General features: G+C 37.7%; 1 protein-coding gene across 4 annotated transcripts in view; it reads left to right on the forward strand.

Moving 5' to 3' along the window:
* The window catches only part of LOC126282195 (putative helicase MOV-10), a 294,822-nt gene that overhangs the window by 139,381 nt on the left and 143,076 nt on the right, over positions 1-12,365 (forward strand). For all 4 annotated transcript variants that reach the window (XM_049981725.1, XM_049981728.1, XM_049981726.1 and 1 more), the window contains one exon: positions 9,089-9,234. In XM_049981725.1, coding sequence (XP_049837682.1) covers positions 9,089-9,234 — 146 coding nt within the window. The remainder of the gene's footprint in view (positions 1-9,088; positions 9,235-12,365) is intronic.

Below are 12,365 nucleotides of genomic sequence, written 5' to 3' on the forward strand. Positions count from 1 at the left end.
TTTATCCTGGCCGATCATTAAGCAGAACTGCATAAATCTGTTGAGGCAATAATTTTGTTGATGGGAATGGCAATTAATATTTTACATTGTGTGTCAGTAATGAAAAAGGTTTTGGCTGAAAAGATGCAGTGATTGCTGTCAGCAGATACTAAGAAGGTGCGGTCTTCAACTTTCAAGTGATGTTTGGAACCATTTGAGTGAGACCTAAGGAACTTGTTCATTGAGTCATCACTTTAAATGAGATCTGTATTCATAATTGTGCTCCAGAAACTAAGCAGCAATTAAAACAACATGTTGCATCCAGTTACAAATTTTTGTGATGAATGGAAACATACTAAAATCCTTCTAAGCAATATGAAATTATCAGGGCTCAATACAGTGTGATATTGGATCACTCTGACATGAAATTGAAGGAAACACAGCCCCATTTGGCTATGAATAAAGTACTGTTGCATTATGACATAATGCCAACACATGCTGCAAAACTGTATGAACTGCTCTAAATCACTGCTACATCCCACCTCCTCCTGCAACCCCTCTCTAGCTACTTTATTTGCCCAACCTGGCTACCTGTGATTTCTTCTTGTTTAATGGCTTGCAGGTAAAAAATTCTGCTCAAATAATGCTATCATTGTAACAAAGACATAATTTAAACACCTTGACACAGATATTGTTTTATTTGGAAGGGCTAAAGTTATGACCAGAACATTGTGAAAATTGAGAATCCTTATAAAAAGGTATGTTGAAAGAGAAAGTCATCTTCATTCTTGCCATTGTTACTTATTTGAACAACCTTGTAAAAATTCATTATATTTTTCAATACTGCAATATTAAATGAAAGGTGAACCATACAATTTGTCTTTTGTAACACTGAAACATTGTGTTCTATGGGATATAAGAGACGATCAGATAATAATGAGACAGATCGGAAAAAAATCCCTGTTTATCGTTTCAAAAGTAATTGCAATAACTGTTAATACATGTACTCCACTATGTGACAAAGTGGTTAGTGCCTTCATGGAAAATGTTTGTGGTTGTTGCCTGCGGAAACATGCTTGCTCCCAGGCAAGCACGTCTCCATCCAAAGGAAATCAGTGATTACAAATATCTTTCTTCAGGGCTCCAAGAATATTGAAATCACATGGGGAGAGATCAGAACTTATTGGAGGATGTGTAAGGGCCCCCTGGTGAAACTTGTGCAACATACACAAAACTTCTGGGCGACATGTCGGAGGGCAAAACCTTCAATGCATTTTCACTCTTCAAAACTATATGTACCAAAGATGAAAATAGTGTAACTTTTACCATCACAGAAAATAAATTATGCAACAGTATATACTTTCATATAATGTAAAAATATTAATATTTCACTCAACTCTTGTTTAAAGTACCATAAACTACAAGTGTAGTATCAAGTGTTGCCTGAACTTGTACAGATATTTTACCATAGCAAAATTATATTCATAAGCTGCATGTTGTTACTTTCTTTTGCATGTACTCTTACTAAATACTTAACCTACCGAACCTTGTTAGCTAGAGGTGTTCATTCACGAAAATTAAGCTATTGCAAAGTCAGGTTCCTTAACTGTCGCTGCCTCGCATAATATATCTCACTCCTTATTATTATTACTGCCTCATTTCCTGAACTTCACACATTTTGTTATACTTCATTATAGTGTTTCTCCATTGCTACCTCATTACTTCATTAAACAACGTGACTTCCTATATATACAAAAAAAAAAAAGATACTCTAAAGAACTATATTCCACAGCAACAGACCATAATATACTTCCCATAACACAATGGGCAAAATATCAACTACGGAAATTGTTACTTCACCTTTTGTCAACACATTATTCTGAACCTAGGCTTGAAGGACAATACAGCTACAAATATTTTCTTTTTTCCACCAGTATTACTATAGGCCAGGGGCTCCCAAACTTTTCCTGTGACAGAATGCTTTGAGAATCCTGGTAATTTGATGGAACGTCTTACTTATGTGAAAGGTTAATAAATTTTTAAAAATGAAAAAAAAACTTGTTACTTCAGTTATTTTTGGCAGTGACTTTAATTTATATCGTAACTAATAACACAGAAAACAAATTTTTAAAATAAATATTGTCAAAATGTCAAAGAGCAAAAAAAGCCATGTCATTAATAGTTTTTCATGGAGCACTTATTCACTTCCTGTGTAACACAGTTTGGGAAACCCTGCTGTGAGTGACTAAATTTACTTTGTTTTTCTTTACTAATGCCTGAAGAATTGTAAACAGACACATCCCAACTACAGATGGAGTCCTCCGTAAGCAACTGCACTTCAGTCTTAACTTAGACTGACAAAAAACTTTCATATATTCACACAAGCTGTACTGAATCATGTATTTAAGATTATTTTTCTGCCGTGACATAAACTTTGACTCATATTTTTGCTGGTTATCTTAAATTTTTAATATTAGCTTCAGATATTCTAAACTTTAATCATTACCACATCATATTTCCTTATACCTAAGTTCATGCAAAGTAGGTGATCACTGTCAACAAGCTATTGATAGGATAGTAAAAGAAGTTGAATGACTCAGGAAAGAGAAAGAATTAAACCACCCAGCTTGTAGAAGCATTATTGCCACATAACGAATTCAGTAAAGAGCACTGAACCACCTACTTACTAGTAGGTTAACAATTAATCTGCCTTCATGACCTTCCATCTAGTTTCACATTACTGATTTCAGGCCAACATCTATCTTTCAGGACAGTTGTCAGACCAATGCAAACACAACAAAATTTTTGAACATTCAAGCTCCAGCAAACACATTAAAAACTGCTTTCTATACACCTACCATGAACATTACTTTCTGCATATTTACATTGGAAATCATTTTTTGAAAACTGTTTATTGTGTTGTCATTATCAAAGATGCTTACAACCTACATTGCACTATTTACTTTATCATTGACTTCTAATAATTTGTATGTAGCTGCCATTGACAATTTAGCAACTTACTTTTACAACCTCCACTTTCTTTCAATGTGCACATTTCTCATGACAACATTATTTACTTTTATTTTTACTAATTGCATTTCACCTGTGTTATTGTTTTTAATTGCAAACAATTAAACCTTCTCAGCTTTGTCAACACTTTCATTTGCTACCAGTACACAGTCTTGTTTCTGTCTTACTTACTTCAAGTTCAGTTCATGGTAGATTACATTACTGTTATTGGTAACCATTCAACTTCCATCTTCTTTCTCAATCTGGCATCTATTCACACTGTTACCTACCTTATCAGGAACATTACTCTCTACTTGCACACATTGTGCCTTTACATCATGTTAAAGACATCAACATTCACATCAGCCACTGTCTGCTTAACAAAATCATCCATATTAATATAATATTTATTCACAGTTTCACATTAAGCCCTATGCTGTTGCCCAGTTTTGCTTATTACCACTTCAATTGTTGGCAGTTCATTCTACAACAGCTAATTGTCAAGTTTTCTCATACTTTTTCCTTAACAAGCTCATCAGCTTTGCTTTTTGTTTCTGTTGCAACATCTACCTTAGTCTCAACTAGCTGCTGCTCATTTAGATCACTATTAATTACCAAGAACTCATCTCCACCTTTGACATTACTTTCCTGCTCAATATCATTTATTTCTGCAACAGTTCCATTCACTATCTGCACATACGGTATGCCATTTCAACCTTATTTGCTTCAGATTCACTTGCTTGCACCTCACTTACATCAATGTCACCTGCTACTGATTCACCCTCCCTTTCACCCTGACATTCATTCACTTCATCACTGATTATATCATAATGTTTCTTCATTAAGTATCAGCTTTCACATGATATCCCTTGATTACGTCTTCTAATTCATCCATATTATCTTTCATCCATGACTTCTCATTCCATTCATACATCACTTATTTGGTACTCTTATCAGGATATTTGCTCCTCAACTCTCATATTCTGCTTCCTACTCTTCCAGATTACTGTATCCTTACTTCCATTTTCCAAATCCACTTTCAGATCCCTATCACCATTAATTTTGTTTACATACTCTGTGATTTCTTGATTTACTTCTAAGTCATCAATACCAATTGTATCGTTTTGCTTTGTCTCAAATATTATTTCTTTACCACCATCGGAACAGATTTGCATACTTCATATAACTCATCCTGACATTCAACAATTTCCATTTACCTATTATGCAATGTTTTAGTTACATTTCTGACTTGTCTTCAACATTCTCAGTATAAACTCCTTCTCAGTGTAAACTCCTGTGCTTCGTTAGTGCATATGTTTCTATTCCAAAAATTTTTATTTTCTCTGAACAGTGTCATTCAAAGTTTCAAGCTCAGTAAGTCATCTTGAACACCAATTTCAATTTTAGTAGATTCCACCATTTTGTATTCACTGGATGGTTTATCACTTTCTTCATAAATGTTTTTCTTTGTCCATAGGTTTCTTTCATTGTTATGAATTCTGTTCATTTAGTGACATATTTTTAGCAACCATGTTCACTCACTTCACTTTGTACACGCAAAAGTAGAAAAAATGCTTTACATCCAAATTGTCGACATATAGGAAGCTGCTGCTATCCATAGTTCTTATCTGCTTACAGCTCCACCTCTCCACCTCATGATCACCATGTCGGCTCATTTTGGTATCCTTCACACTCCATCTTACTGGCTGCTGTCTCAAAATGGCTTCAGTAATGACATGAGGCATTCTTGTACTCTCTGCATCATGTTGCCTGCTTCCATCAGTATTTCCCATAACAAAATTGGTACTGTTCTGAAAATTGTTCGTGAGCTGCCCCTTTTGCTGTTTGTAAGTAGTTTCAATTCATTTATGCCACACAAAAATATATTTCATTGGTTTGTCATCACTCCATCACTGTATATAAATAATTCACTGTCACTTGTACTTGTTCATGAGTGCTCTGTTTAGCGTGAGTTGTTCAACACATGTGGCTCTCGGAAGGTTTCCACCCAATTATCTGCACAACTGTTTTCCTGATTAACACTTTTATTTAACTTTGACAGACTTCATTGAGTCGTTGACCTGTTTACCAGCTGTAAAAAGAATAACAGTGCTCACGTCAGGTAGCTCCTTATAATACCTAACAGTCACAGTGGCAGATTTGAATATTATATTGTAGCGCAAAACCGTGGTCAAGTTTATATAAAAATGATACATTTCACACATATCATAGTCCTTCAACAATTCATGTGATATAATTACACTGTGATAATTCATTAAGCCAGTCCATAATTAGATCTACCATGTCCAACATACTTCACAATAACAATGATGTTCCACATTTATGTCAGTCTCAACAAGTCCATTTAAAATGTCCATTAATCCAATATGCAGAGTTCACTTGAAAATTATTAAACATTAGAGTTCTTGAATTGCAAAGTGACTGGTGTGCAAATCTTCCCATTTGTTTCATTAGCCAAGACTGAGAGTGCATTCAAACTTAGGTCTTACTTGTCACCACTTAAACCATGAACTGGCAATTTTGAGTGATGTCCGTCTACTTATAGATAGGTGCAAGAACAAACTGTTTTTTGAAAAATACATTATGCTTTGAAAAAATTGCTCAGTTGGATTTTACTGTTTTAGATGAATTGCAAGAACTATTTTGATATTAATTTATAGAAATTATTATTGGCCAGAAATTTGGAAAAATACATTGTTGCTTTTATACTTACACAGTATGAATCCCCTAGTTTACATGTGTAAGCACCAATTGCAAATTAGGGTAAATTATATGATATTATTAAATAGTGAGGTAATCAGTCAGTGCTGTATGTCATCTTGTATAGAAAATTAAGGTACCAAGAGTATGTAGTCAAAGCTTGGAGTCTAACAGTGGTAATGATGAAATCTGCAATGAAAAGTGTGCCTGCTTATGAAAACCAAAGTTTAATTATTGCAGAAGATAATTAGTTTTTAGTTAATTTACAATATGTTACTGCAAAGTGGGAATGCTTAATTTTCGAGTAGTGTAGGTTGTTTTTACCAACTATCTTGGTTAGCCCATATAGATTTGTGTGTAACAAACTGTATTAAAATGAGCTCCTCAGCAGGCCGTGAAGACCCAAGGGGTGTCCACGGGCAGCCATGTTATATCCTCTGTTGTGCGGCATCATGCAAAAAGGTGTATACTGTCAGCAGACCACTCTTTTGACCTTTTTACAGGCATTCCAGACCATGGAGATGCTCCTATCCGGTCAAGTAGCTCCTCATTTGGCATCACTAGGCTGAGTGCACTCTGTACCTGTCCCAGTTCTTCCACTAAGGCAAAATGCTTGGCAGTACAGGGAACCAGAACTAGTTCCTCTACATGGCAGCAATCTACGCTGATCACTCTACTATGGAGGCAGATAGTGAAATATGAGGGAGGATTGGAAAATAACACACTATAACTTTTTTCTCCCCTGATCTGCAGCTGGAATGTCAAAATTCCACAATGCTATAGGTAGAAATTTTGTGCTAAAGAAGGTATTTTGTTTTCATGTGCAGCTTCTTGGAAAAGAATCCTGAACTAAAAAACAAAAATGGTGTGCATGTTGCTGTTGTCAACTTGTGAACAGCAGTGAAGTGTAGTTCAATATTTGTGGACAAAAGGGCATAAACTGAGTGAAATTCAGAGGAACATGCGTGGCATGTATGGGGATGATTGTGTGGACTGTAGCAATGTCTCCAGGTGGTGTGCGTACTTCCAAGAATGCTGTGTGAACCTTAGTGATCTTCAGCTTTGGGCAGCTAGTAACAGCTGCAATCCTGCAGAATGTCAAAGTCATTGAGTTAGCAATTTTGAACAAACGGTATGTGCAACTATGATCCTTTTTGCTGTAGTTTAACATTTCCTGTTATGTGGTGTACGATATTGCTCGTGACACATTGAAATTTCATGAAGTTAGTGTTCTGTTGGTGCCTAAGAACCTGGGCAGAGGATCACAAGGGCCAGCAAATGATGACAAGCTGGAATCACTTAATGCATTATTCCGCAGAAGGGCATGACTCTCTGAAAGGAATCACGAATGGTGATGAGTCGTGGGTGTACTACTAGATTCCTGAAATTAAGCAGCCCTCTGTGGAGTGGAACTGTAGTGGTCCTCAGTACGGAGGGGGGATTCAGAGTGACCCAATCTGCTAGGAAAGTGCTTGTGATAGTGTTCTGGGATATGTATGGTGTGTTATCGGTGGACATTGCTGAACATGGGACCTCTGTGAATGCCGCAGCCTACATTAAAACTTTTGTTAAGTTGCATCGTGCCCTTCATGACAACATGACAAACACCACGCCATTAGTGCTGATGGTGCCAAAAACTTCTTCAAGATGCTCGCACCCATTTGCCGCACCTGCTTGTGAGAAAATCACCAAATTTCAGTGAGAGGTGCTTCAGCATCCACCACACTGTCTGGACCTTACAATGTCAGACTTTGACCTGTTTGGTCCCATGAAGGAATTCTTGAATGGACAAAGCTTTGCTACAGATGTGGAAATGAAATGAAATCAGCAGTCCACAGATGGCTATACTCCACCAAATGGGCTTCTATGAACAGGGCATATTGAATTTGCTGCCACAATTGGAGAAATGTGTTGAGAAAGTTGGTGACTACATAGAAAAATAGATATAAGATGTAAGGTTTTTTTCCTATTAAACTTTTTGGTATTCAAATTATTGTGCATTACTTTCCAATCATCCCTCATATATCACAGACGTCAGTTAGTTATATCTTTTAATGATGAGTGCCCTAAGGACAAGTGATTTCTCCAGTGGATTCAGAACACAAAAGTGAATAATGAAAATTAGTGAAATCTTGTCCAAAAAAGAACTTGAAATTTTTGTATAGGTGTTACATACCAACAGATGAATTTATTGAAAATAAGATAAAAAGTAGGACAAACTTTTAGTTATTTGTTGGAGCAGAAAAATGTAACAGTTTGGAAGAATCCAGCTGCTGCCATCACTCCAGTTCTGTCACAGCCATCTCTTACCCTATCAAAGACAGGTCTGCATGTTATAGCAGTCACTGATCTTCATACTGCCAGCACAGTGCCACTTTCTATCTGATCATGGCAACTACCAAGCTGTTTGTCTGCATGAAAGGCCACCCCCAAACTGAGGCAAAGAGACAGTTGGACCACCCATTTGCTGAACATGCTGCCCAGTACATTGTGTTTCACCTTGTCTGCTTCACATCCTGTCTCATTTAATTCCTTTCCACCCACCCTAGCTTGTCTGAACTGCACAGGTGAGAACTCTCCCTGCAACACATCCTTTGTTTCCATAACTGCCCTGACTTTAATCTTCACTAGTCTCTGTCCTTTACCTGCCTACCTCTTCCATACTCCCACTTCTGTGTTACGACATGCACATTCTGTCTTACCAAAGCCCCTACAAAGTCCTTTCCCTGTCTAATTCTCTACTCTATCCTCCTCCCCCCCCCCCCCCCTCCCATTCCCACCCCACCTCTTCTCCAACCCATCACATCCTCTCAATGCTGCACTTAGTAGCTGCTTCCTGTTTCCCTCTGTCCTGCTCACTCCCACAGTCAGCATTAGTGTGATTCCCCACCCCTACATTGATATCCCTATCCCTTTATACCCTATACCTCTTCTATATTGTCCTACCCAGCCAAGCTAGACTGCTATTCACCTCACATGGAATCATTGGCATGTGTGTGTAAGTTGTGCTTGTGGGAATATGTGTGAGTTTTCTGCTTCAGATGAAGGATTAGTCTTCTAGCATTCTTTCTCATCATGTCTGTCTGCAAGTTAAGGCCTCTTCTCTGTAGTGAGTGGATTTTCGATTGTTTTGAATCAGTAATTGAGAGAATAATATTTGCTGTGACCCAGGAATGCGAAGCTACTGATAATGGTACTGATAACAACGTATACTCTTGCGTATGTCTTGCTCCTTTTTACTGCTATTTGATTATATTATTACTAAATGTTAATAACATTTTTGAAAAGTTATAAATAAACTGAGATTTCCACCAATATTTGGTTGCTGCATCAGTTGAAAGTTGCTCATGCTGGAAATATTTCTTTTTTTTATCTGCAGGTTCCTGGATTAGCTGAAAAACGTCCATCAGTAATGAAAAATGACAGGATAATAGTGAAGATAAAGGGAGACAAAGAGTGTATACAATACGAGGGAATAGTACATGCAGTCAGAGAACTGGATGTGTACTTAGGATTCAGGGAACAGTAAGTATCTCCTTCTTTGTAGAACCAACTTTTTTATTTCAGTTAATTTATTGTGTAATGACAGATATTTTCAACAAAAATAAGATATTAGTATTTGCTCAGAATTATCTGGAGTTGCTCAGAATGATTCAGAGTTTGTGAGGTCAATAGAGGAAGATGTTACATTGAACCTATAAGTCAAAATTATTCTCCACATGAGAGATAGTTGTAACAGAGATAAAAACAGGAGGAAATATGTGAAATGAAATAATTTATGGAATTTGATCAAATTAGTGGTTGGATGGTTTAAATGGCTTAGAATTGCAGGATCATATTTCAGTTATTAGGAGAAAGAAAATTTCAAAATGAGCAGGGCAAGAACAAAGTGATTGTTGTAGATGAGATTCTGACACCAAAAGTTCCTCTGGGTGGAGCATCCTTCCCTTTCTGTCCCACTTCTCTGTTTGCAGGATAAGTGGTAATAATTGCTTATATTTCCTCAGTGAACATTGTTTAGACTCTCACAGGCAGAATATCTTGCTTCTACAGATGGTTTGTAATATTGACTGCATTAACATCTTTTGGCAACATGGTAATGTGCCTCTTGTCCATAGCATTTGCCAGAGTGACACCTGACTGCCTACATCAGTTTAAATGGTTAGTGGTGAGTGCCTCAGTGTTTACAGCCAGTTGTCGCTGTGTGCACATTTGATGAATCTGGGTTATCAGAACTGGTCTACACTAGGAGGCTTCAAATATCATAGACATTGGGCATCCTCCAGCACAGTTGGACTTAACAGTGACGTTTTGTCTCAGAGTTGGAGGGAAGGATTGTATGACAGTTGAACTGAAACTGTTATTAGTAAAGAACCTGCCCTCTAGACGTAATAAGCTTCCCCAGATGGCCATTTCATTCATAGCTTGCTATGGAACTAAAATGCCTCCCCCCCCCCCCCCCCCCCACCACCACCACCACCACCATGAACCATGGACCTTGCCATTGGTGGGGAGGCTTGCGTACCTCAGTGATACAGATGGCCGTACCGTAGGTGCAACCACAACAGAGGGGTATATGTTGAGAGGCCATACAAACATGTGGTTCCTGAAGAGGGGCAGCAGCCTTTTCAGTAGTTGCAGGGGCAACAGTCTGGATGATTGACTGATCTGGCCTTGTAACATTAACCAAAATGGCCTTGCTGTGCTGGTACTGCGAACGGCTGAAAGCAAGGGGAAACTACAGCCATAATTTTTCCCAAGGGCATGCAGCTTTACTGTATGGTTAAATGATGATGGCATCCTCTTGGGTAAAACATTCCGGAGGTAAAATAGTCCCCCATTTGGATCTCCGGGCGGGGACTACTCAAGTGGACGTCGTTATCAGGAGAAACAAAACTGGCATTCTATGGATCGTAGCGTGGAATGTCAGATCCCTTAATTGAGCAGGTAGGTTAGAAAATTTAAAAAGGGAAATGGATAGGTTAAAGTTAGATGTAGTGGGAATTAGTGAAGTTCAGTGGCATGAGGAACAAGAATTTTGGTCAGGTGAACACAGGGTTATAAATACTAAATCAAATAGGGGTAATGCAGGAGTAGGTTTAATAATGAATTAAAAAATAGGAGTGCGGGTAAGCTACTACAAACAGCATAGTGAACATATTATAGTGGCCAAGATAGACATGAAGCCCATGCCTACTACAGTAGTACAAGTTTATATGCCAACTAGCTGTGCAGATTACGAAAAAATTTAAGAAATGTATAATGAGATAAAAGAAATTATTCAGGTAGTGAAGGGAGACAGAAGTTTAATAGTCATGGGTGACTGGAATTCGACAGTAGGAAAAGGAAGAGAAGGAAACAGAGTAGGTGGATATGGATTGGGGCTAAGAAATGAAAGAGGAAGCTGTCTGGTAGAATTTTGCGCAGAGCATAATTTAATCATAGCTAACACTTGGTTCAAGAATCATAAAAGAAGGCTGTATACCGTATTTACTCGAATCTAAGCCGCACTTTTTTTCCGGTTGTTGTAATCCAAAAAACCGCCTGTGGCTTAGAATCAAGTGCAAAGCAAGCGGAAGTTCTGAAAAATGTTGGTAGGTGCCGCCACAACTAACTTCTGCTGTCGAATATATGTAGCACTACACAGGCATGCTTTGTAGGCACAAAGATAAATACTGGTGCGAAAAAAGGTGGTAGACGAGCTTTTATTCTCCGCCCTGAGTTTTGACCACTGCATATTCATACATTATCCAACGAAGTAAATACAAATTCCAAATTGTTCATCTTCGAATGTAGCAGAATTTCAATTAACTACGAAAATCCAACTGGCAAGACTGTTTGGGATGTTTGTCAATATGGCCAAGTCTACGTTCTGAATTTTTTTCTTACCTGTGAGAAGAGATGGTTTCTAATAGGAACCTGACGAAATGTGAATCACATGCAGTATTCTCTTCACCATAAGAAAGAATACAAATATCAACATTTTTCCATGTTTTTTGCTGCTATCTCATTTAACTCCTGTTTGCCTAATGAACTATGAAACTAGAGTGAGACAACAGAAAACGCAGAAGAATATACGTATTGTGTCATGTTTATATTCATATTATTTTTTTACCTAATAGTGATACAGTCAGAAATGAAGCACAGCAACTGACTAGATTTTTAAATCTATGATGACTCTAATTTCTGTGCACAAATTTATGTACTAAAGAAGCGGCCACAAAGATTTTCAAACAGAGAAAAATGTTCGCCTAACTCTCGTTCAGAACATCTTCTACCATATGCAGTCTATTATATGGTTCTTGTTAATCATTATCAAAGAAAGCAGCAGTGTAAGTAAGAACAAATAGCAGTCTCTTGACATTGTTTCGCTAATTAGACGATTCCTTTCTTTTTTTTATTGTATGCGGCGTTAGCGTGCACAAAAGCAAGCCGTGCCGCGAGCGGCTACAGGCTGTAAACGCGCACTATCAGAATGCGACAAACAATGCATGACACAGTTCAGTAATGCATTTTCAACTTAGAGTGACGTGAACACATATAACAAAGAAAACAGCACTTACCAGATTAAAGCAAAATAAGGAATCGATTCAAACCAAACAAAGCACGTGAAGAAGGAAGGGTACCCGTATAAATAAGGGCGGAGCGCCTGACAC

Source organism: Schistocerca gregaria, chromosome 7 (genome assembly GCF_023897955.1).
Source record: "Schistocerca gregaria isolate iqSchGreg1 chromosome 7, iqSchGreg1.2, whole genome shotgun sequence".
Taxonomy (NCBI): domain Eukaryota; kingdom Metazoa; phylum Arthropoda; class Insecta; order Orthoptera; family Acrididae; genus Schistocerca; species Schistocerca gregaria.